Below are 25,695 nucleotides of genomic sequence, written 5' to 3' on the forward strand. Positions count from 1 at the left end.
CTGGCAGTATTGAATAAATAAATAAATAAATTAGCCTTGCTAATACGCAGCCAGATAAAACGCTTAAAATGTGGCAGCAATGGGAGCTGTGCAAAGAACAGACTAAGATAAAAGGGATTTGAAAGGTCTAGCTGCCTAAGGCAGGAGGAGAAATTTAATGAAGTTGAATTAAGATCAATGCTGAAAAAACTGCTTGAACAGGAAGGTAAAGCGCCTGGAAAATAGCTGGACGATATAAGGAAAATAAAACAAAAGCTCGAGGTGATTGAACAAGAACTGTATCGAGCTGGGCTTATTCGCGCCAGGGCCGAAAATATGGCCGTCGGCCAAACGCCGCTGAAGCGAGCGCTCGGATTGGAAAAGGCCAACGCGGAGCGTAATCACATAGATAAAATGTGAGGGTGTGGTATCGGTTGAAGATGGTCACATTACGAAGGCATTCTTTGAGTATTACCAGCCGCTTTTCGTAACGCACGACATAGACATGAACACATTTAAGAAAGGTTCCTTGAGGATATGCCAAAACTGGATGACGAGCAGAAGCAACAATTGGAGGCGCCAATAACAGAAAACGAGGTTGAAACTGCAGTTAAGAGCTTAAAGTTGGTAAAGTCACCAGGACCAGACGGCCTAAGCGCAACGTTTTACAAGACATTTAAGGAACAAATAACCCCACTGTTTACTGTGGTCTTCAATGAAGGCTATAAATTAAGCAATTGCCTCTGTCGTTTGGCTTATCGCACACAATTGTAATCCATAAAACCAATGACAAGGAAAAGCTGCTGCAAGTGCCAGCATACAGGACAATTTCCTTAATATTGACTACAAAGTGTTTATGAAGGTGTTAGCGCGTAGAATACAGCTGGTAATTCAATATATTGTGGGCCCCCATCAAACATGCGGGATTAAAGGCCGTTCCATTTTGACAAACATACACAAAGCGAAATCTGTTCTTGAGTGTTCCGATGCAAACAATGTTTCTGCAGCCATTCTCTAGGTAGACCTGGAAAAGGCTTTCTATTGTGTTTCCCATGTCCTTTTGCTTTCTATTTTGGATTATGTGAATGTGGGTTCCGTTATTCGTGAGGGCGTGGCTTTGGCATATCGTAGCTGCACTATAAGGTTAATCATTAACAAGAGTTTTATGGCGAAATCCAGCGGTGGATTCGAAGCGAGGCGCTCGAATCGCAAAAGAGCGCTCCAAACCGCCTGGTAGGACAGCGACCGTCGTCGACCAGCGGAACATGCAGAGCGCGCAGCGGAAGTACTGGTTCCGGAAGTTGAGGTCTGGCAATTCTGGCGCCAAAATACGCGTAAGCAGACGACGAGACGCGGCGAGAATAGTGGTGAGCAAGCACTTCTTTCGCGATGGAATCTACCAGTCGTTTTGTTCATGTTACGCGTGAGGTGCACCGCATTTTGGTGAACCTCGTAGGCAACGAGGAGCACAGTTGTTCTCTAGGTAAGTTCATAAATTAATATACATCGCATGTATGCAAAGTGCTTGCGGTACGGAACTGTTTACGGTGTTACGATTTACCAACTCGTCCAGTCCATCACTTTAGGGCGCTTCGCAGGGGCTTCTGCGAAATGTTTCTCGAAAGATGCTTCGAAGAGGTACTTTTCGTTGTCGCTGCAGCTGTCTGAGTGCTCGGACTCGAATTTCGACGAGCTCTCATCAGAAAACGGGAGGACTATTGCGATTCCATGCGATGCCATAACTGAGAGTTGTAACCGCTATGATGCAGATGACGCAGACGGCATACGCGCACAAAACGTGCGCAAAAGAAAGTGTTTCCTGCTGACATTCCTGCGCGCGTTAAAAAAAAACAAAAATCACATGTTTGTTTCGGAAGTGACGACATCGTCGACTACAAGTTCCGGTGAGATCCGCCGCTGGTCGGCGGATCAACCTAGTGCGCTCCGTATTGAACGGAGTTGCTCCACCAGCGGAATTCGCGCGGTCGGTCCAGATCGACCAGTGGAACCCGAATTCGTCTTCACAGAGCAAGAAAAGCTGCTCCAGCACAACCAATGGAAATCTCCATTAGCGATGCCATTAGGGTTCTGCGTTCTGTACGCCAGATGTGTCCCCTCAGCCCACTGCTTTCTTTTTTTTTTTTTTGCATTTGCATAGAAGCACTATGTTTAATTATTATTAAAAGTGATACAGTTCTATAGGTTTTAAGCTTCAGGCAGCTGAAGTTAAGTTGCTTGCATGTGCCGACGATTTGGCTGTTTTTAGAGCTCTTTTTGCCGAACTATGTAGCCAGAGGAATTTATTCCGGACTGTTAAACAGGGTGGTCTCGGGCTGGGGCATCTTTTTTTGCGCCAGCTTGTCAGCAGGTATTTCTTTTTTCGGGTTGTCAGCGATCCCTTTTTGCCGGGAAGGATTTTTGGCTACTTGAGAGAAGTTATCGCGAGTATTAAGTTTTTAGGCGCATGATTTTCAAAAGCATATTTATGTGGTGTTAAAAACAAAAAGCTTTATTGTGACCTATGTGATGCCGTTTTTTCGGTGCCCCTGTACAGGGCCTTATACGATGGAGGTCCCTGTGCAGACGTGCTAAAGAGGGTAAAGAGGATGCAGGTGCAAACAGGAATCAAGACATTTTTCTTCAAATTACATACAGGAACATTGCCAGTTAAAACTTTTCTAGAGGGAAGTTTTTTATGCCATGGGGTTCAGACTGTCTAATTTGCAAACAGCCAGAAACAATAGATCATGTTTCTCTTCATTGTTGGGAGGGCGTTTACTTTTGGAACGTCTTGCGAAGAACCATGAAAAAGGAATTACCGCTTAATTCACAGGGCATCCAGGTACCTGGCCACAGATAACGAGGATGGTGTCCCCTTTGACAAAATTATGCTGATGGGCCTCCATGGTATATGGCGCTCCCGCATGGCCGGGTATCACTGTGACCCCGACGCACGCCCTGCGCGGATGTACTTCAGGAGAGCGTACATAGCTTTCTGGAGCTTTTGAAATTAGAAAACTTTGTCCCCGAGTGGTTACCAAGACTGGAATCCGTGACAGAGTTCAAAGAATATTAGCTTGACCAGGCCACGGGGTTGTAGGCTGCTAGTGCAGATGTGTCTGTATATGTCTATGTATGTTTTTGTCCTGATTGTCGAAAGCTTGACAATAAAGAAAAAAAAAAGCAGGCCCGAGTTCGATTACTGGCGAGTTCAAATCTCCGTGAGACCTACACTTTTGTTTTTGGCTCCTTCCTTTTTTTTTTTTAAGACGCGTAGTGCTTAGAACGCTCTCTTGGCCCATGCCGCTGCGTTCCGGCGTGGTCTAATGGCTAGGATACCTGGCTCTCACCCAGGAGGCCGGGTTCGATTCCTGGCGTCGGAAAATGTGGTCTCATGGTGTAAGGGTTACAACTGTGGTCTCTGAATCTAGAAATTCGAGTTCAAATCTCGGTGAGACATGGGACGTATTACGGAACTATCACAGATTCTGTCAATAGTTATTGACAGTGACGTCAAAATGACGAAACGATGTGACGCCGACGCTTGACGCAACAAGGAATCATCCACTTACAGCAGAGCGGCGCCCCGGGAGCATTTCTTTGCACGACGAGGGACCGTATGCTGAATTTTTGTAAAAGGAGTAAAGAAATGCGCAGCGATAAAATTAATATTTTATTTTGCCGAAACATTCTGTTTAAAGTTGAAAAAAGTTGAAAGTTTTAGCTGTTCGTCCGCAAGGGCTTAGCGTACGCAAGGAGCTTGCGGGGACCGTACTGCGCATGCGTAGAACGCAAGCGCGATCCGTGCGTCTTGCGTACGTACGCAAGCCAGCGGACTTTGCGTTGCGTTGCTTGCGTGGTTAACGTTGGCAACATGGCGGCGCCCTGCACGCCCGCTTCGGACCAAATACTGCATCGCCGCTGCATTTTTCGACGCGATAGCTCGCTCTAAACGGTTGTATTCACTTTTATTTTGTGCATTCTCACCCCTCCGTAACGATATATGTGACAAATAGTCATCTTTTTTTAGATAAATCCAAGAATTTCTTGATGTTAAGCCTAACTATCTACGGCGTACACTGTCGTCATAGCAACGACCTCCGGTAAAGTAGTTCTCCAACTTTGCGCTAGAATTTATATTTTCATTTCATTCAATTGATTTACATTAAAAAAGAAACAAAGCCTTCGAATACAGCCACCACTGCCATTAATAAAAGAGGAAAAAGTTTCCTCAGCACACAGTTCAGAAGCTTTGACTTGCTGTCGCTAGATGGCGCCACTGTACCCTACGCTTCCCGGGTTGCCAGGACGGGTGGCACTGCGCGTAAGGTGCGCCCGTAGCGTACGCACAGCTAAAACTGTCTAGTACGAAGTTGGGCTTTTAAATTTGCTGGTGGGTAACTTTCGCTGCCGCGGGGGTGCGCTGACGGCGGTAAAACGTCAACAAACCGCTTTGCATGAAAACAGCTGTTCCACGCACTGATCTCCACTAGGGGAGCTGGATGCCGCATCCGGCGCCCGAAAGTGAAGCCACCGGAAGTAAGCGGCCTTGTCCCGGAAGTCAGCCTTTGGCAGTGCATGAAATCGGACCTCAGCATGGTTTTTCAGTTCCAGTTTTGTTTTCCCACTTAGCATTTCGTCTTTTCGTCGTTCTTGTCTTTTTACATGACAATGTCTACCTGTTGCGCCGTCAACTGAGCGAGGAGACCAGCGAAGTCTTCGGGAAAGACGTTTCAAAAATGAGGGTCCATTGCATCGCAATGGAACGACACTAGCAGACGACAGGACGTCGCTACACGCAGCAAGTATGGAGCCTCGTCTACTCGGCTCGGTGTCGTCTCGTTTGCCTAGCTTTGCCAACTCTGCTCTTTACTGTGATGCTTGTTCCCACGCTCAAGCCCAAGTTATGCTATCAATGGGGAATAAATATAAGAAAGAATAGGTTGAAACATTCACCGGGCAGCTTACTTTGCAGCGACCATTTACCAAATTATGTTTAGACCGAACCGGAGCGAGGGCTGCGCTACTATCTTGTGAGGTGTCGACGGTGTTCGGTTGGTTCACATTAGCGCTTCCAAAAGGTGGTACTGCTTTTCCGACGGAGCGGTCATGTACTGTTTCGAATTGGAGCAAGTTAAGCCTGAATGGGCTTTAATTCGTGGTGCTTGGTGCAGTTGACTTCCAACAGCGCTTCTGAAGAAGAAGCTTCTCCACGCGCACTGCAAGATTCGTCTTTCTTGTCAGTCGTTCCTCTCGCGCTGTGCCTTTTCTTTGCTGCACGAAAATTCGGTTTTAAGATGACCTAGCCTCATCGTCATTCCACTTCTTCTCCTTTACGCTCGGAAGACAAGAACCAGACAAGAGCATGGTGTTTAATGCACGTACCCGTTTGCCGAGGCAGGGTGAGACCTGCATGCCTGTTTTCTTCGCTTTCGCAGAAATTACAGGGTTCTGCACACAATGCTCACATTTCTCGCGTTCAGCTTGCTTGTTCCTTTCATATAACAACAGACATTACACGAGAACAACGCAAAAAACAGAGAACGAAAGGGCGAAATACGCGACTTTTTGCATTGAAATACACAGCAGACACCCGACTTCCGGGACAAGCAGTCCAACTTCCGGTGGCTTCACTCGCGCTCGTCTCGGGAATGCGGCATCCAGCCACCTAGTGGAGATCAGTGGTTCCACGCCTTGATACCGTTTTCTTACGCGGCGTCTAAAATCAAGGTACTGTGCAGTTGACCTAAGTGCGGAAAAATCGACGAAGCCAACTTAAAGGGATACTGAGGCGGTTTTCGAATCAGCTAACCTTCTAGTGTTTTGAAGTAGTGTCATTGCTGATCACGTCTGTGAAATTATTTTTTCGATTTTGGCTAGAACAGCGGCGCAATCACCAATTAAAAACGCGATGTTCAAAATTCCCGCGCCCCGCGCGAGCGCAGGAGAGGGGAACAGCGGAGAGGGAAACCTCGTCCATGTCGGCCAGCGTGACGTCATGTTGAGGAGCCGGGGATGCTTCGGCGCACCCGAACGCGCTTTCAGCGCGCGTTGTTTCTCGTGCTGCATGCGTTGTTCCTCGTACTGCGTGCGTTGCGACGTACAAAACGTGTCAGCCGATCTTGAGAATCAGATTCAACAGGTACTACTCTGCCTTCGTGTCCATGAACAACTACGGCCGCGACTGTGTCGTCTTCCACTGTTTTCCGCAAGATCACAAGCTCGCAGCACAACCGCTCGCTGCTGTGACGAAGAATTCAAGCCGACTAAAGCAAGCTTACTCTGCTCGAAACACTTTCGTAAGAGCGGCTACAGGCAGAGCTTGTCCTAGTGTGATCTCTGGAGATTTCTGTCGAAAAGGCGCGGCTGAACCATGACAAAGTTCCATCGATTTTCTCGCGCATAAGAGGCATGTCACCATTCCGAAGAAGCGCCTCTTTTAAAAGTAGAAACATGCTCACTTAGCCCCTGAAGAAACCTTATAGAGGCTTAAGCATGTGTCGCTCTCCTCAGCTTAGGTGCGGCCAGACCACCTGAGACGTGCTCAGCAAGGCTCGGTTAGTGATTTTATACTCGGTTCGACGTGTCCAAGCAAGCAAGCAAGCAAGCAGAGCAAAGCACAATAAAGCAAAGCAAGCAATCATCGAAGCTCTTCATATGCGGCATCTCGTTTAATCCTAGCTAAGCAATTAATATGAAAGCGTTCGACGTTGATTTCGGATGCAAATTTATGAGAGAAATGAATGCCAACCGAGTTTTTACAAAAAAACACCGCAACCTTACTCGGTTTCTTCATCAAGTTGTGGCAGCGGGCGAGTTGCAGCTAGCTTGGCTTTTAAACACACATATAGTTGGCAACTACTTCACTGAACCTAAACTGCAAATCTAGGAAGGGCGAACGTTTCCGAGGCAGCGATTAATATTTTCTGGCATCTGCTGAACGCGCCAGGAGTGAAGCGTATTTGTGCGCGTATTTGGCTTGGTTTCCAGCGCACCATGATTGCGTCACTATCTTGTGGTCACATGCCTCGCAGTGCTTGGCCACTGCGCTTCGCTAATTTTGACACCAACTTTGTGCTCCTTCATCGTTCCCTTGAAATACTTTCTTGCCCCAACCTGCAACGCCGGGTATTGAGAACAGGATTTACACAGTGCTTTGGGCCTTTTCTTTAGGATGACGCTCTTCCGGGCGAGCCAGGAGGCGTCCGGTGGTGGTAATTGACTTACATGAGTATTGTTCGCACCCCTTCCTTTCCGAGAATACGAGCCGATGTTGTGCTGGCACCTTTTACGCATGGTCTGTATCGCGTCTTTGACGCTGGCGTATGCTTGTGCTAGGCATAGAATTTCTTGCTTGTGTCTTTTTTTGGTTTCAGGCGATACGTGGAATGAGCAAACTGTAGTATCTTTTACTTCGGTGGTCAGTAAAAAAAAAATAGTCGCCGTATTCGCTTTTACAACGACACGGAAAGCTGCGATCTGCCCTCAACGCAGCGCCGGATCCGCATCGGCAGCTGCTCCAGTCCTCAAATTGACGTCACGACCTCTCTTGACCAATCACGGGCGGCGGCGCGCCGCGCGGCGTGCCCCGCGGCACAGGCCGCATATTTCGGCTAAAAAAGGCAATTCGCGCTTGTTTTTGCCTTATTTGGATGCAATATTCCAGTATACAGCATGAAAAACTATATGATGCCGCTGCCAGCCCGATTTTCAGAAAAAGTGCTTCAGTCTCCCTTTAAGGTCTGTGCTATTCGGCTCTTAAGATCGATGACGAATGTGTCAAAGCGTGAAGCGTTGCAGTATGTGATGTATGGTCGTCTGTTTCTTTTTCCTCGATCGGGAAACAGAAGACGACCACGAAGTGCGATTTTCAGGGAAAAATAAAGTTCTTTAACAGCATAAGCATGTTTTGTTTGTATGTAGCTGTGGCACAGAGGTGACGTCAGCTGTGCGATGCCGATGTGCGCCTCGTTACCAACCGCAGCTTGCATGAAAGCCGTCGGTCGCAAATAACCGCAGTGCACACAGCACCCGCCGCTGCGCCGACAGCGCACTCGCACGCACACCTCCCCGTTCATCGCCGAGTTCGTCGCACAGCTATTCCGTAGTCTGCTTCTCCAGTCGACGAAAAAGGCGTGGAAACAGCTCGCCCGACAAGTCAAATGTGCCTTCGTGTGCTCTCCTTCGATGTTGCTCACGCCGGCGCAGCCGCCTCAGTCGTATCGCATCACACTCCGCCGCTGCCGCCGCCATATTCTGTCGCAAACGCAACGGTCAAATTCACCGCTTCGAGCTGGGCCCGTATTACGGAACTGTCAAATCAAAAACTTGTCAAAAACTCGTCAAAAACTCGTCAAAAAGCCCCGCCGTAGCCGCGCTCCTATTGGTCGGCCGTGGCCGGCGGCCATGTTGCTTTCTTGCGTCATGAGTGGCTGGCGTTTACGTCACGGACATGACAGATGTGGTGACGTTGCACGCCTAATTATGCAGGCGCATTTTGACGGTTTTTTTTTTTTTTTGACGGCTTCGAGGCGGTCAAAATTGGACCGTTGAGTTTTTGACAGAAAATGGCGGCAGCGGCGGCGTATGTGGCTGTAGGCGGCTGCGGCGACGCGAGCAACGGCGAAGGAGGGCGCACGAAGACGCGTTTGACTTACTGGACGAGCTGTTCCAAAGCCTTTTTTGACTGGAGAAGCAGACTGCGGTGTGGCTGTGCGACGAACTCGCCGATGAATTGGGAGGTGTGCGTGCGAGTGCGCTGTCGGTGCAGCAGCGGGTGCTGTGTGCACAGCGGTTATTTGCGACCGACGGCTTTCATGCAAGCTTCGGCAGCCGACGACACCTCTGTGCCACAGCTACATACAAATAAAACATGCTTATGCTGGCAAATAACTTTATTTTCCCCTGCAAATCGCACTTCGTGGTCGTCTTCTGTTTACCGGTCGAGGAAAAAGAAACAGACGACCACACATCACATACAACGCTTCACGCTTTGACACTTTTGTCATCGATCGTAAAAGCCGAACAACACAGACCTTAACACGTTGGCTTCGCCGATTTTTCCGCACTTAGATCAACCGCACAGTACCTTGATTTTCGACGCCGCGTAAGAAAACAATATCAAGGCGTGGAACAGCTGTTTCCGTGCAAAGCGGCGTGACGTTTTACCGCCGTCTGCGCACCCCCGCGGCAGCAAAAGTTACCCACTAGCAAATTTAATAGACTAACTTCTTGCGCTTCTGGTTTTTCTTGATATTTTTGAGCTTAAAACATAATTTTTTGGCAAAATAAAATAATAATTATTTTTATCGCTGTGCATTTCTTTACTCTTTTAGCAAAAATTTAGCAGACGCGGTCTCTCGATGTGCAGACAAATGCCTCCGGGGCGCCGCTCTGCTGTAATTGGCTGATTCCTCGTTGCGTCAATTTTGCGTCAAGCGTCGACGTCACATCGTTTCGTCATTTTGACGTCACTGTCAATAACTTTTGACAAAATTTTGACAAAATTCCGTAATACGGCCCCTGTTCACAAAAAAAAAAACGTGAATTTGCGCCTGCATAATTAGGTGTGCAACGTCATCACTTCTGTCATGTCCTTGACGTAAACGACAGCCACCCATGACGCAAAAAAGCAAGATGGCCGCCGGTTACGGCTGACCAATAGCAGCGCGGCCATGGCGGGGCTAATTTACGTGTGTTTGACAAGTTTTTGATTTGACAGTTACGTAATACGGCCCATGCACTTCTTCCTTCCTTTTTTTTTTTGTTTTAAAGGCACACAGTGCTTAGAACGCCCTCTTGATCCACGTCGCCGTGTTCCGGCGTGGTCTAGTGGCTAGGATACCTGGCTTTCACCCAGGAAGCCCGGGTTCGATTCCCGGCGTCGGAAAATGTGGTCTCATGGTGTAACGGTTAGCACTCTGGACTTTGAATCCAGCGATCCGAGTTCAAATCTCGGTGAGACCTGCACTTCCTTTTGCCTCCTTGCTTTTTTTTTCTTTTTAAAGACGCATAACGCTTAGAACGCCCTCTTGATCCACGTCGCCGTGTTCCGGCGAGGTCTAGTGGCTAGGATACCTGGCTTTCACCCAGGAGGCCCGGGTTCGATTCCCGGCGTCGGAAAATTTGGTCTCGTGGTGTAATGGTTAGCACTCTGGACTCTGAATCCAGCGATCCGAGTTCAGATCTCGGTGAGACCTGCCCTTTTTTTTGGCTCCTTGATTTTTTTTTCCTTTTTAAAGACGCATAACGCTTAGAACGCCCTCTTGATCCACGTCGCCGTGTTCCGGCGTGGTCTAGTGGCTAGGATACCTGGCTTTCACCCAGGAGGCCCGGGTTCGATTCCCGGCGTCGGAAAATGTGGTATCATGGTGTAATGGTTAGCACTCTGGACTCTGAATCCAGCGATCCGAGTTCAAATCTCGGTGAGACCTCCCCTTCCTTTTGGCTTCTTGATTTTTTTTTCCTTTTTAAAGACGCATAACGCTTAGAACACCCTCTTGATCCACGTCGCCGTGTTCCGGCGTGGTCTAGTGGCTAGGAGCCCTGGCTTTCGCCCAAGAGGTCTGGGTTCGATTCCCGGTGTCGCAAAGTGTGGCATCGTGGTGCAATTAGCCCTCCTGGACATCATCAGTTTGTATGACAACATAATTAGGGAGCTCCACAGGAGCTCCCTAATTACTAAAGGAGGTTTGCCGAGATGATAGAGTACAAATTGCCTGGCAAGGGATAACGGGTTGCGAGAGCAAAGAGGTACACGGCGGGGTTGTCCGTTATCACTGTTTCTGCTCATAAATTCCGTGGTAAATATGAAAAGGAGGCTATAAGAAAGTAATTTAGGTTGTAATCTATCGTGTAGGTTAGGCGGAATGGTCGTAAAGGAGCGGCGCTCGGGTTTAATCCATGGGGACGGCATTGCATTTTTAGCTGACAGCCAGAGAGATTTACAGAATCCGTACAATAGTTGCAGAGACGAAGAAGATGATCTTCGCTTTACTTTTAGCGCAGGTAAGTAAGGTTTCATGATATTCAATGATACCACTGATTAGTCGCTTAGTGCACACTGCCATTAGATACCCAGGGCGGCAGAATACAGGTATCTAGGGTATGAGTAAATGAAAGAGATATCTACATCGTACACCACTATGAACAAATTACTGGGGCGAAAGGGAGAATAGATTGCACGATACTAAAACATATAGCATTATGGGAGTACAATAAATATGAAGTACTGGAAGGTATTTGGAAAAGAATAATATTGCTAAGGCTTACTTTTGGGAGTGTCGCTTTGTGCCTATAGTTCAGAAGTTCAGTCGGGTCTAGCCATAAACCAGAGCGCTGTCAGCGGAGTAGCATTCGCTGCTTTAGACAAACCCACAAATGAGGCAGTGCGTAGGGACATGGGCTGGGCATCACTTGAAGCACGGCAAGCACAACGTAAAATATTCTACAGAGAACGTCTGAGGAAACTGTACGGCAAGAGATAGGCAATAGAGTAGTTCAATACTTTTACAGAAAGTGCATTGATTCAAAGTGGTGGAAAACGACTAGAAAACTAACCAGCAAGTATGCAGAAAACCAGAACGGGAAAATAAAGAGCTTCTAACGCCGGGTAAAGAAGGCAGAGGGTAAGGGGTGGGCTAACTGAATGAAAAAAAAACGCATACTACGGACCTGTACAGAAAATGAGAAAGTTAATTTAGGAAGGAGTCGTTCTATGATAACTCAAGAGGAAGCGTCGTGCTGTTTGAAGCCATATCAGGGTGTCTTAGAATGCGAAACTACAAGAAGTTTAACCATGCAAATGACACATGTGCAGAGTGGTAAATCAGTAAAACCAATTGAACATATTGCCACGAGGTGGGCCCAGGTACCACCAAAAAAGACAAAGAGGTTAAGGTTTGCACGCGCGACCTGAACGCTTTTCGGCAGGGAACGCTGCCGGTGAACGGTGCCTCGGTCCTAGGTTTCGTGACAATATTTTGTTAGACTGCGGCAGTATCCATCCGGGTGTCGATTCTGGCACAGACTGTCTTTCTGAGGCCCTAGAGTTTAAAGGTAACAAAAGTAATCGCACAAGACATCGATCAGCCTTTCACAGTTCGCCTCTATCAAAATGCGACCTCCGCGGCCTGGATTGAACCCAAGTCCTCTTGCTCAGTATCCGAGCGTCCTAACCACACGTCTGTGCGTGTGTGTGCGTATCTGCATATGTGTGCGTGTCCGTGTACGCGCGTGTGCGTGTGTCCGTGGGCGTGCGTGCGTGTGTGTTCTCTTTTGATTTCTCCTCCTCAATTCCTATTTTCTATGCAGCCGTCTATCGAACTACCTCGTTATTCCCTGCACTCTGAGCAGATAGGAGTAAAGGAGAGTAACCTGTCCTCTAGCGCACGCTTCTTTTATAAAAGGGACTGCGCAGGAGGACAGATTACTCCTTTTTTTACTCCCATATGGGCGCATTCGTGTTTATAGTGTGCATTGTGTGCAGCTGCTGCCTTGTAGAGGAGGAGGACTGGTCAAGCTGCTCCTAGAGCTTTTTGCCTTGCCTGTCCCATCTTTGATGTAAATAAATTAAATAATAATAATAATAGAAGTGAACGACACCAGCCTCTTCCCTGCTCAAATTAGTTTTTTTTTCTTCTTCTTTTTTCCCATGGTAAGGTTCTGCAGAGTGTCAAAGCATCGTGGTATCCCATCATCCATGCCGGCGATCCTTCCAAACCATCGGCGAAGAAAACCAGCCAGCCCAGACAGGCCCAATTAGTTAGATTCATCGAGGAGCTGGCACCCTAGTGAGCGAGCACAGCATTTAATCAGCCGGTCGCAATTCCCTTCTTGGTTACGAAATTGCTGTAACGCCCGTAACTTATATGCTTGACCAGTTAGAACCTCTGACAGATTCGGTTCCGGGTTTTATTGATGCCTTGGGCGGTAGTGTATGAAACCGACGCGACATTTTCTCCTGGAACGTTGTCCAGCAGGTCTTTTGAATGTTGAAGACCTTAGAAGGCACGGCGGCACAACAGATTGAGCCTCTTCAATGGAGCGTTGCAGACACCTCTGTGCTAATCTGAAGACGCTGAATGATGCTAAAGCGGAAGACGCCACCCAGGAGTATGCCAGCGTATCTTCAATAAATAATTTCACTCGTCCTGTGAATCGAAGGCAAGTTCGTTTTTGGGACGCTTTCGTTTCAATTGTTTTCTTCACTTTTCAGTGATTTAAATCACTACCTTACTTTATCCTTATTGTTCGTGCGCTTCGCATGTTTCATGCATACCCAACAATTCTGGACAAAAGAATTTTGAGCGGGAAACCGTTTTTAGACGCAATTTATTCACATAATGTTAGATTTCGCTATAACCATCAACATATACGCAGTTCATCCGACGTCAGTCCTGTATTTTTTTTTTTCTATTAACGTTTTTGCTATCGTCAAAAGCGTTCCCCATTGGTTTTCTATGGCAGTCTTAACTCTTTAATGCGATCGAAGAAAACACCGTAAAAGAAAGATTGTGCTACGGACCAGAAGAATGGACCATTACTTCCGTTACTTCCATAACAGTGTCTTTCAATTTTCTAATTTTCAAAATTCTTGTCCGAAAAGGTTGGACATAATTTTCAGCTCTGTGTGCTTTTCTTTGCGTGTCGCTATGCGCGCTAGGGAGGTGCAGGTTTAGGTGCAGGCGCTCGTACCGTAACGTCTTTCTTGAGCCAAGAGCTAGAGAAAGAGAAGGAAAAGCTTCATAAAAACATGAACGCCCGGCGCTCACAGTTACTGGCCGCTTACTGGTCGTCGCCAAGCCTGTTTAGAGCATGCTATATATATATATATATATATATATATATATATATATATATATATATATAGCAGTGATGGCGTAGAGGTAGAGCATCCGCCTCGCGTGCAAGAGGACCGGGGTTCGAATCCCGGTGCCACGCAATTCTCCACCGGATATATATAAAAAAAAAACTCCGCGTGTGGATGGAATTGCATAACCAGGCTTGGAGTGCGGCCTGATTTCGGTGACCAGAGCCGACAACGCACTTCCTCATCAGAACAGGATTTGGTGGCCACCCTGGTGTAGTACTTGGCCACAACCTTCTATGAGCAAACCAATTAACCCTCGGCCCTCAGTCCCCAGCGGCTGCGGAGCAACTGACCAAGGCGGCGGTCAGATCTGTGACGCAGCGGAGGGTGCTAAGAATCTCTGGCTCCGGACAGGCCGCCATTGGAAACTGAACCTGGCAACGTTTAATGCAAGAACCTTATCAAGTGAGGCTAGCTTAGCAGTGCTGCTGGAGGAATTAGCCAGTATTAAATGGGATGTCATAGGGCTTAGTGAGGTTAGGAGGACATATGAGGCGTATACAGTACTAAAGGGCGGGCATGTACTGTGCTATCGTGGATTAGCAGATAGGCGAGAACTAGGTGTGGGATTTCTCATAAATCAGGATATAGCTGGCAACATCGAGGAGTTTTACAGTATTAACGAGAGAGTGGCAGCTATCGTAATTAGGCTTAATAAGAGGTACAAGCTGAAGGTGGTGCAGGCCTACGCGCCTACATCAAGCCATGATGACCAGATAGTTGAAAGCTTCTGTGAGGATGTGGAATCGGCAATGACCAAACTAAAATCACAGTACACTGTACTGATGGGCGACTTTAATGCAAAGGTAGGTAAAAAGCAGGCTGGAGGCAAGGCGGTAGGTGACTATGGCATAGGTTCTAGGAACAGTAGGGGAGAGTTATTAGTAGAGTTCGCAGATAGAAATAATTTACGGATTATGAATACCTTCTTCCGCAAACGAGGTGAGAATAAGAGTTAATGGAGAATACCTGAGTAATTTGCGATTCGCTGATGACATTGCCTTGCTAAGCCACTCAGGACAAGAACTGCAAAGCATGATCAATCAGCTAGACAGGCAGAGTAGAACGGTGGGGCTAAGAATTAACATGCAGAAAACCAAAGTAATGTTCAATAGCCTTGCAAGGGAACAGCAGTTCGCAATTTGTAGCGAGGTGCTAGAAGCAGTAAGAGAATATGTCTACTTAGGGCAGGTAGTGACCGCAGATCCGGATCATGAGAGGGAAATAACTAGAATAATAAGAATGGGGTGGAGCGCGTATGGCAGGTTCTCTCAGGTCATGAATGGTAGCTTACCAATATCCATGAAGAGAAAAGTATATAACAGCTGTATCCTACCGGTACTCACCTATGGTGCAGAAACGTGGAGGCTAACAAAAAGGGTTCAGCTTAAGTTAAGAACAACGCAGCGAGCTATGGAAAGGAAAATGATAGGTGTAACGTTAAGAGATCGGAAGAGGGCGGAGTGAGTGAGGGAACAAACGCGGGTTAATGACATCCTAGTTAAAATCAAGAGGAAGAAGTGGGCTTGGGCAGGGCATGTAACGCGAAGGCAAGATAACCGCTGGTCCTTAAGGGTAACGGAGTGGATTCCAAGAGAAAGCAAACGTAGCAGGGGACGGCAGAAAGTTAGGTGGGCGGATGAGATTAAGAAGTTTGCGGGGATACAGTGGCAGCAACTAGCAAAGGACAGGGTTAATTGGAGAGACATGGGAGAGGCCTTTGCCCTGCAGTGGGTGTAGTCAGGCTGATGCTGATGATGATATATATATATATATATATATATATATATATGTATGTGCGAAATTCAGAAACACTTCATTTAGGTAAACATCTATTGCTAGTCGACGTTTCGGACAGAGCCTGTCCTTTTCTGTCCGAAACGTCGACTAGCAATAAATGTTTACCTAAATGAAGCGTTTCTAAATTTCTCATTTTACCTCTAGCAACCAAGTACTTTTATTTTTTGTGATATATATATATATGTAGTTGATGTAGTCGACACAACAAACGTCCAGATAAAACAAATAAATGGGCAGGTTTATTAGCCTGCGAAGGTTACATAAGAACACAGAAAAGACGGAGCACAGCACGCATGTCCTTTTCCGCAAGCGAGTTCGTACGGCACTGCCCGTGTCCCTCTCTCCGACCGGATGTCGAGGGGGCCCCGGTAACCGGCGAGCGGTGTCCAGATGTGGCTCCGCGTCTCTCGGGCCTCCCGCTGCTCTTCCAAGAAGGGGAGCGTGGTCGCCGTTGCTCGGAGAATGGCGACCGCTGCAGGACTCGAACGGCCGGCGTCGCCTGTGCACTTGTCTCAAGAAACCGGAGCGCCTCCGTCGACAACAGTCGGCCATCCTTTTCCTTTCCAGCCGCCCTCGGTTGGTGTGCATCTTCGCTTCATCTGCTTTCTTTTTTCAAACCTCAGTTTCCTCACCCTCGTCGTTGTCCGACGAATGATCCTCGCTTGCCACAGTTCCCAGCTCAAAGCGCTTCATCCTGTCCGCCGCCACGACGCCTTCGTTGAACCGCTGCGTCCGCTGGACCTCTGGGAAGTCTTGCACTTTGTATCTGTCGTTGTGAAGTGTTTCCACGACGATATATGGGCCTCTGTACTTTTGGCACAATTTACGGGACTCCCCCGTTGCAGCTGGTTCCCTCTCCAGCAACACCATATCGCCTGGTTGGTAGCTCGGCGCGGTCTTTCTCCGTTTATTGTAGTTACTTCTCTGCTTTTCTTGGTCCCGGCGTATGTTGTCGATGGCCTTCTCTCTTAGTTTCAGCATACTGGCGTCCAGCTCCAGTGCGATTTCGTCGTCAACTGAGTCCCCTGTCACGTTCCGGGGGCGAAAGTTGAAAAGCAGAGTGAATGGAGTCGTCTTCGTAGCTCGGTTTACCGTGTTGTTGATTCCCCATTGCACCTGCGCGAGCGTTTCGTCCCAGTCCTTCCCGTCGCTTCGTTCGGATAAGCTGGCAATCGCAGGGGTTATCATTCTGTTGTACCTCTCGACTTGTCCGTTGGCACGAGGCGTGCAAGTTGCGTTTTTCACGTGGATTATGCTGAGAGTCTTACAGTAGTGCTCGAATTGTCGGCTGGTGTAGGCAGTTCCCTGATCGGTAACCAACCTTCGTGGGGCCCCGAATATGGAGACGATGTCCCTGAGAAAGCTTTTGGCGTAGCCCGACGCGGTGCTTCGCACGGCCCGAATGAGCACAAACTTAGTGAAGCCGTCCACTGCCACAATCACGTGTGTATTGCCACTCTTGCTGCGGATAAATGGGCCCAAGTGATCCATATGAATGGTGTCGAATGGCACGGCCACTTTTTAGATGCTGTGCAGCTTTCCAGGTTTTTTTCCGGACGGAACCTTTCGATACAAACAGTCTAAGCAGCACGAGATATGTCGGTTCACGTACCGGCGCATTCTTGGAAACCAGTATTTGCTTTCGAGTAAGGCCATGGTTTTGTCAACTGCAAAGTGACCCACATCGTCGTGGCATCGTCTCACGACCTGCCAACGTGCCGCTCGTGGCACTACCCATAGCAGACGCTCGTCGCCGTTGTTGCCACACGTTCTCCTGAAAAGCCTGCCTTCAACCAGGACATATTCTTTTCTGATGCGCTCAGCTTCTTTTGTCTCTGATGATCCCTTTAGGGAATCCACGATCGACTGTAATGTTGAGTCCGTCTTCTGTGCTAGCGTTAGCCAGTCTTCGTTGGACAGCTCTGTTACAAAGACATTAATGCCACTTGCAACGTCAACTTCTTCAGCTTCCGACGCAGGAGCCCTGCTGAGGGCGTCGACGTGGCTCATTCTAGCTCCTGGTCGATGCTCTACATCAAACGTATACTCTTGCAACTTTAGATACCACCTGCCGACACGTGGCACCAGATCTCGCTTTGACAAAGCAGTTCTCAATGAGTTGCAGTCCGTAACAACAAGAAACTCGGTTCCGTACAGGTATGGTCTAAGCTTCTCAATTGTCCACACAACGGCTAAAGCTTCCAGTTCGTATGAATGGCAGCGTTCCTCGTCTCGCGTGGTGCTACGGCTAACATACATAACGGGGTGCATGAGGCCGTCTGGTTGCTCTTGCAACAACACTCCTCCGAGGCCGACCTTGCAAGCGTCGGTGTGCACTTCCGTTCTCGCTCCGTGTGCGTAAAGTGCCAGCGGTGGCTTGCTCATCAGCTGTCTTTGTAGCTGCCTGAATGCAGTCTCTTGATCGTCGTCCCAGCGCCATTCTTCTCCCTTGCAAAGCAGGATCGTAAGTGGCTTGGCTATCATGGCAAATCCAGCCACAAAACGTCGGAAATAGCTGCAGAGGCCCAGGAAGCGTCGGAGGTCGTGGACGTTTGCTGGTGTAGGAAAATTTGCAATTCCTATCAACTTGAGGCTGTCGGGGTTGATGGTCGATGCGGCAATTTCATAACCCAAGTAGCTAATTTTCTCTTGGAAGAAGGAGCAATTTTTCAAGCGCAGCGTGAGACCAGCCGAACGCAGGAGCTCGAGTACCTCGCCCAAGCTGTCTAATCCTTCCTCAAACGAAGCCGATGGAATCAGCAGATCATCCATGTAGGCCATGACCTTCGTGTGCCTAAAGGAGCCGAGGACGGTGTTTATCATACGCTGGAACACACTCGGTGCGTTGACAAGTCCGAATGGCATGCGGGTGAATTCGTAGTGTCCATCCGGAGTGACGAACGCTGTCTTCTCTCGGCTCTCTTTATCGATTGGCACCTGATAATAGCCGCACGCAAGGTCTAGGCTAGTGAACAGCCGTTTATCATGTAGCCTGTCAAGTTGGTCATCAATCAACGGTAGCGGATACCTGTCCTTTTTCGTTATTTTGTTGAGGGCTCGAAAGTCTACGCAAAGCCGCTTCTCGCCATTCTTCTTTGAAACAAGTAGGATAGGGCTCGCGTAAGCAGAGTTAGAGTCCGTTACTACTCCAGCCTCCTTGAGTTCGTCAATCATTGTTCTCACAGCCTGCCTTTCGGAGTAGGCTAGGCGGTATGGGCGGTACGTTACAGGAGCGTCGGTGATCACCTCAATCTTCATTTGCGCCGCGGCCGTGCACCCGATTTCTGAAAGGCACGTCGCAAAGCAGTCGCGGTACTGGTTAATCACTGCGACGAGTGCCTCTTTCTGCGTGGCAGAAATCGTTGTGCCAACCGTCAAATCTTCACCCGAGATCGCCTTTGCCGGTTTTCTTTCGTTGCTGTTTGCGATCAGGGAGGGTTCGGTATTTTCTTCTTCCATGCACAACGTTCCTCTCGCGATCTTCTGGTTTTGAGCAACAATCAGAGGAGATTCGGATGCGTTTGCCACGGGCAGGCATATCTCGCCCAGTTCATCTTCTCTTAATACGCAGCTTGGCACGTACTCGCCGCTCGTCTCGTGCAGCCTGCCGCGAACGAAGATGTCGCTGTGCGTAACGTTGTCACTCCCAAGCGCAATGAACCCGACGTAATTAGGAGGTATGACAACGGCCTCCTTCGCCCACAAGTTCACACGTCGCGGAGGTAGGGCCGGCATAGCAAGATTGGTAAGAGTTCCGTCTTCGTCCTCCGACCCGTTACGCTCCTCGAAAATGCGCACGGTGTTCTTACGGCGCACCACCGTAATGTGTGGCTGCTCAGTAAAGGGTTGACCGACAAGCAATGGGACAGCCTGCACTTCGTCGCGGACAACGTGTACCTTGACGTCGGCCGTAGCCTGGTCCACCGTCAGCCTCGCTTCGAAGCTTCCCAGGGGCGTTGTTTTTCCCATTCCGAACCCTCTGATAGTGAATGGACGGCTGAGTGCTTCATAAGAGAGGTGTAACTTTTCCGCTTCGCTTTCTCGTATCGTTAAGCATTGGCTGCCCATGTCGATGTACGCTTTGATCGCCTTCCCATTCAAGTTGGCATCCATGAAGTACTTCTGATTTAGCACCATGCTGCCACTTGTACTGCTGCTTTCTTGGGCTAGGACGGCTGTTTTAGCTGTGTCGCTGGCTGTCGAGCCTTTCCTCGAATAGCAGTCTTTGCTCTCATGGCCTGCTTTTCCACAATTCGTGCAGCGCGGTCTACGCTGAGGTTTTGGACATGCTGCCGAGAAACGTCCATATGAAGAACAATTAAAACAAAGTGGCTCGCCTTTGTCGTTGAATTTTCGTCGGGGAGCCCTCGTCGATCCGTTGTCTCCAGCGCAGTGTTGAAGCTGATGCGCCGCTGGTGACGAATTGTGTCCTCCTAGGACGCGTTGAGGGTGCCGAATAGCTGGTGGTTGATACAGCGTCTTGGCTCTAGTTTCCTTTACGACTTCTGTACGCTCGTAGAGCCGCTTCATGCACCTGAGCAACTCGTCGGGGCTGGCGTAGTCTCTGACGCTGAGGGACCGCACAAGATCTTCATTGTCGAGTCCAGTGATAAGGTATTCAATACAGGCCGGGTCGCCTACATTGCAGCGCCTTGCTTTCGCCAGCTTGTCGTAGAAGTACGCCTCTATACTTTCGTGGCGCTGTTTCTTGCGTGCTGCCATGTCCCGGAAGGTGTGCTGGAAACTGGATGCTGACGGAAATGCCTTCTTCAACTCGTGTTTCCACTCTGCCCAAGTGCGCTGGACATTCGTCAGGCCATCGTACCACGTCTTGGCAACGCCTTGCAGCTTTGTGAGTGCGAAGCACGTCGTTTGCTGGTCGCTCCAACCGTACGCTGCAGCCAGGTTGTCTACCTTGTTCAGCCACATTTCGACTGTTGGCTGGTCGTTAGATGACGGGTCATAACTTGGCACCAGTTGTGCACTTGCCGTGGCCAGTCGTCCATCCACGACGCTTGATGTTCCCGTCGGTGGGTGATGTGGCGTTTGGGCCGCCTGCAGAAGCTGGGCTGCTCCCTGCAAGGCCTCACGTACCGCCGTCTGCACCGCAGCCTGCATCAGCGCCTGGAAGTCGAAGGCCCCGGGGGCTCTTCCGTTGGGGTTGTCCAGTCCGTGGCCGTCTACCGTGTCGGCGTTCATGGATCCCCGCCCTGAATTAGGCTGCCCCTCGTCGTTTCGTAGAGTATCGCTTTCGCTGAGTGCCGCCTCCCTTGCTCCCACATCGTTGGGTGCGTCGCTGTCCGTTGAAAGGCCCGGTCGTGGTGCTACCTTGCTCGCAGGACCTTCCGTCGTTGGCTTCGATCGGAGCATCATCGTGGCTTACGTGGTCGAAGCTCTCGCTGAAGGCGCCAGTCTTGCAAGGCAGTCTCAATCCCACTTCTGAAGATGTAGTTGATGTAGTCGACACAACAAACGTCCAGATAAAACAAATAAATGGGCAAGTTTATTAGCCTGCGAAGGTTACATAAGAACACAGAAAAGACGGAGCACAGCACGCATGTCCTTTTCCGCAAGCGAGTTCATACGGCACTGCCCGTGTCCCTCTCTCCGACCGGATGTCGAGGGGGCCCCGGTAACCGGCGAGCGGTGTCCAGATGTGGCTCCGCGTCTCTCGGGCCTCCCGCTGCTCTTCCAAGAAGGGGAGCGTGGTCGCCGTTGCTCGGAGAATGGCGACCGCTGCAGGACTCGAACGGCCGGCGTCGCCTGTGCACTTGTCTCAAGAAACCGGAGCGCCTCCGTCGACAACATATCTATATATATATATATATATATATATATATATATATATATATATATATATATATATATATATATATATATATATACATAGGGTGTCCCAGCTAACTTGGACCAAGATTTTAAAAAAAATACTACGCGTTCTTCAGAATTGAAAGCGCGTGGATGTTAAGGTTTATGTTAAGTTACAGTACCATTTTTTCGCTTGTCCTAATTGAATAATAGTCGAGATAAATAAATGAACTTTTTACATATAGCTTGAAACGTTCAGGCGCCAATAGGAAAGTTGTGGCGCTCCACAAATATTTTCCAACCCAGGCACTTCCAACAAGATAGGGTGGCCGTTTTTATTAGGGAAAAACGAAAGCCCGCGGAGTTTAAAAAATACCATGTGAGCATTGCGCTTGACTCCAAGATAAGCGTTAGTGGGTTCGGGCGGCAATTGAAAGAAAGAGCGGCTCATGTTTTTCAGCGTAATTCGCACGACTTTATCAGGCTTGTTATATGCGTCTTTGCTTGTTGGGATTTTGCTCCCAAATTCGAACTCATGAGATTGCTATCATTCCACTCTGCATGCATTCCACAAACGTGAGTGCGCAGTTACCGCCGCAGAAACGCTTTCTTTGAACTGCCGCCCGCACCCACTGGCGTTTAACTTGGACCCAAGCACAACGCGAAGCTCTGTCTTGGGCAGCATGAAAGGCGCGAAGCGATTGATGTTTTTTTACAAACCACGGATGAGAGCGCTGTAATCACGGCGCATTCGGGCTCATGGAGCGTTCTGTCGCGTGGTATTTTTTAAACTCCGCGGGCTTTCGTTTCTCCCGAATAAAAACGGCCACGCTAATTAAGTCTATCTCGTTGGAAGTGCCTGGTTTGGACAATATTTGTGGAGCTCCACAACTTTCCTATTGACGCCTGAACGTTTCAAGCAACATTTGAAAAGTTAATTTATTTATCTTGACTAATTATCCAAATAGGACGAGCGAAAAAAATGGTAGCGTAACTTTAGATACACTCTAACAACATCCGCGTGATTTCAGTTCTGAAGAACGCTTAGTTTTTTTTGTTTCTTTTTTTTTTATAAATCTTGGTCCGAGTTAGCTGGGACACCCTGTATATTGTCAAGTTGGTAATAAGCGGCCGAGGGTACACAGCGGCGTAGTCCCGGACGTGCGCTTCCAGAACACTTCCCTCAGTGGCTATGGTGCTCAGCTGCTGTCCCGAAAGACGTGGGTTCGATCCCGGCCGCGGCGGTTGAATTTCTTTGGAGGAGAAATTCGAGGCCCGTGTACTGTGCGATGTCAGTGCACGTTAAAGAACCCCAGGTGGTCGAAATTTCCGGAGCCCTCCGCTATGGCGTCTCTCATAGCCTTAGTCGCTTTGGGACGTCAAACCCCATAAACCAACCAGAACACTTCCATACACACACTTCCTCCTCTTCTTGAAAGGCGCTTTCGTCTGCACGAGCGCTGGCGTCAATATATATACATATAAACATGTTCATGGACGAATACACTGACGCGTGAAAACAGGTGCAACAGACCTACGCCAGAGCTGCCGGGGTGGTGGTGTCGATGCCTTGGCGATGTATGTGCGTCCTCTGGGAATATAAGCTAAGCTTCCGATTTATGCTTGCCTTCAAATATCCAAATAATGGCATGGTCTTCAAGTGGGCTGAAAGGCCAGGTGAGGTGAGCACGGAGACAAATCGTGATACTCCCAGGGATATAAGGTGGCGCGTTCCCGAGTTGGAGAATGAGACTATTGAGATTAACACTGTCAAAGGGAAGGCTGACCTCAGCGAAGATTGTTTGTTCTAAGTCCGTCTCCATTGGGAAACCCATTGACATCGCAACATTGACCTATGTACGCAGGATATTAGGGGATATATTCCGAATCTGACGGTTCAGCTCTTCACTGAGCCACGGCACAAAAATTAAGAGAGCTGTCTTTGAGATAGCACCCGGACGCATTTTGTTAGTGCCCACTAAATGTCCGATTCAATAAAATACATTAATTTGATTAACAATCGTACAGTTTTGTATGCGTGTACTACATTTTGCGTGATAATTTCTCTGTGATGCAGGCGGGCGACCACCGTCGCTTTAAAGACTATTACTCAGCTTGCAGTGTCTATAAATTACTAAATGCGCTTTCTGCTCGCTTCTTGAAAGTTACCTTGACGTACTAAAGCCGCGCAGGCCTGATTTCGCCGATGGGAGGCAGAAGTATGCATCCACCACCATAGACGTCAGCGCTCATAATCAGAGGTTCACGACCTTTACATGGTGGCTTGAAACAAATTACGCAGCGTGGCTCTTTGGACTTGTTTATGCATGGTTGATAAGCAAACTGTAACGCAGCAGAAGACGAATAAAACAGCGACGGAGACGAACAATACGAGCGCTAACTTCTAACAAATTTTTCTGTGCGACAGCATAGGAGCCTCACCGGAGCAAAAACCCGGCGCTGTCCATCGTTGTTCTGAAAAATCCTGATTGATTGGCGGCAGTGGCGCTACGTGCCCGGAGAAATCCCATTGTCTGGATGGACGTGTCGCCACCAGACCGGCGGTGACGTCACCAGCCCGGAAAATGCCCAGACCAGGCGCGTCAGTGGGAAGCCTACTGCTACGGGACAGGTGGTGTTCGGAAGGGAGACGAATAATATTTTTTTTTACTGAAAGGAAAAAAAAAGTGTGTCCTGGATTACGTTACTTCCTAATGCGAAATTTGAGCGCAGTTCATCAGCTGTTCCAGCTTGTCGATAGATTGAGGCAAAGAATTCGACGGCGGCGTCGGTAAGCTTCTGCTTCGGCGGCACGCACCTCTGGATTCTGGCGGCGACGGCGCTGGGCCTCAGCTCTGGCAGCTCGTTTAGTAGCAGCGGCAGACGAAGGACTTCCACGGGAAAGAGCTCGGGAAAGAGATAGGGAAGAGTAACCGGGGTCTCACGAGCCCGTGGGGGCAAACCGCGCGATCGTGGTGTTCTGCAGGGCGTGAACTAAAATTAGGCAGACACTTAAGCTCCGCCTTACGGGTATGGCGCGACAGCGTTAACGGTTACTTGATAGTTCCTTTCTTAATTAGCACCTCTTTCTAATTACAAGAACTCATTAGCATACATCAGTAGGCATACCAGACCACATGATGTGCCACACGACACACAAGGTGTCCCTTCAACCAAGTCAAGCGAACGTGACTCAATGGCCTATAAGGTGACGTGCCTGACGCGGAACCCAATGGTAATGGGCTGGGTTCCCAACTAATTACGCAATTTTAGCGTTATTAATTTGCTTTACATTTCCATAAGTCATTATTACATTTCAGCCGTGCTACGATCTCATGGTCACAATATAACTCGATGTTTTAATCATTTTCATTCCATAGCTCAAAGTGTAATGACACAACCCCCTCGACCAATCGTGAATTAGTGTGACAAGGCGCGCGGCTTTTCCTCCGAATGTCCGCTCTAACGCTGCCGCGTTAATATGGCGGCTTTACTGCTTGATCCAAAGTTCTGCACTTGTTTTATCGCTCTCTAGGATAGCCTTAATGTACAAAATAAAAGATTAAATTGCCGACGAGCGCGTAGAAGACGCGATTAAAACTCTGGGGAGCACCAGGCAGCCCCTCTGACATCAAACGTTTTGGTGTTCTCAAAGACGCTCATCGCAGAATATGGACGAAAATGAGAAAGTATGAGTGGCAGAAACTACAGAGACGGGCAATAAAAGCTACTTGTACAACGTATTCTGACAATGGAGCAAGACCTGTTCGGTCTGACCTACAATCCAATTCAAAACCTGGTGTTAATGTACGGCGAATCGAACCCAATCGCATGTCCATTCGACTGGACTGAGCGAATAATCAACAGTTGTGACACCAAAACAGAAAAAAAAAATGCGAGAAACTCGGGAAATTCAAGATAGTCGTATAGACAGGGCACAAGCAAAGCCTGGCTGTATAGGGCTGCCTAATCCCTAGCTGGTCATGAAACAAAACAGTGGCGGGTTCTGTCTGGATACATTGGTTTCCGTGCGAGTAGGTGCACAAAGATCGTGCTGGTGCCAACGAAGCCAGCTTCGTATGAATTCGCTGCGAGGATGAGTAATTACTTAATTTGGGTAGGTCGTCGCATTTTGCCTCCTGGCACCTGGCACCTGGCACCTGGCTTTCATAATTTTTTTTGCATCAGCCAAAATCTTGCACACGCCCTCACGCCCTCGCTTTCTCGTTCGACTCAAG

General features: G+C 48.6%; 1 protein-coding gene and 7 non-coding genes across 8 annotated transcripts; 7 read left to right on the plus strand and 1 right to left on the minus strand.

The window, feature by feature from the left end:
• The first annotated feature begins 3,291 nt into the window (after window positions 1-3,291).
• Window positions 3,292-3,362, plus strand: TRNAE-CUC (transfer RNA glutamic acid (anticodon CUC)). The gene has a single exon. It is a non-coding gene; the product is annotated as a tRNA-Glu (tRNA).
• Window positions 3,363-9,796: 6,434 nt separating this feature from the next.
• On the plus strand, window positions 9,797-9,868 carry TRNAE-UUC (transfer RNA glutamic acid (anticodon UUC)). Its single transcript has one exon. It is a non-coding gene; the product is annotated as a tRNA-Glu (tRNA).
• A 5-nt stretch (window positions 9,869-9,873) lies between these two features.
• TRNAQ-UUG (transfer RNA glutamine (anticodon UUG)) lies at window positions 9,874-9,945 on the plus strand. Its single transcript has one exon. It is a non-coding gene; the product is annotated as a tRNA-Gln (tRNA).
• Window positions 9,946-10,029: 84 nt separating this feature from the next.
• TRNAE-UUC (transfer RNA glutamic acid (anticodon UUC)) lies at window positions 10,030-10,101 on the plus strand. The gene has a single exon. It is a non-coding gene; the product is annotated as a tRNA-Glu (tRNA).
• Window positions 10,102-10,106: 5 nt separating this feature from the next.
• TRNAQ-CUG (transfer RNA glutamine (anticodon CUG)) lies at window positions 10,107-10,178 on the plus strand. The gene has a single exon. It is a non-coding gene; the product is annotated as a tRNA-Gln (tRNA).
• Window positions 10,179-10,263: 85 nt separating this feature from the next.
• On the plus strand, window positions 10,264-10,335 carry TRNAE-UUC (transfer RNA glutamic acid (anticodon UUC)). Its single transcript has one exon. It is a non-coding gene; the product is annotated as a tRNA-Glu (tRNA).
• Window positions 10,336-10,340: 5 nt separating this feature from the next.
• Window positions 10,341-10,412, plus strand: TRNAQ-CUG (transfer RNA glutamine (anticodon CUG)). Its single transcript has one exon. It is a non-coding gene; the product is annotated as a tRNA-Gln (tRNA).
• A 5,849-nt stretch (window positions 10,413-16,261) lies between these two features.
• On the minus strand, window positions 16,262-21,022 carry LOC149351948 (uncharacterized). The gene is made up of 2 exons (XM_089575654.1): window positions 17,907-21,022; window positions 16,262-17,111 (listed from the first exon to the last, which is right to left on the minus strand). Exons 1-2 carry the CDS (start codon window positions 21,020-21,022, stop codon window positions 16,262-16,264), a joined length of 3,966 nt encoding a protein of 1,321 aa, XP_089431780.1.
• Window positions 21,023-25,695: the final 4,673 nt, after the last annotated feature.

This window comes from Amblyomma mixtum, chromosome 3, assembly GCF_055824585.1.
Source record: "Amblyomma mixtum isolate Tamu chromosome 3, ASM5582458v1, whole genome shotgun sequence".
NCBI classification, from domain to species: domain Eukaryota; kingdom Metazoa; phylum Arthropoda; class Arachnida; order Ixodida; family Ixodidae; genus Amblyomma; species Amblyomma mixtum.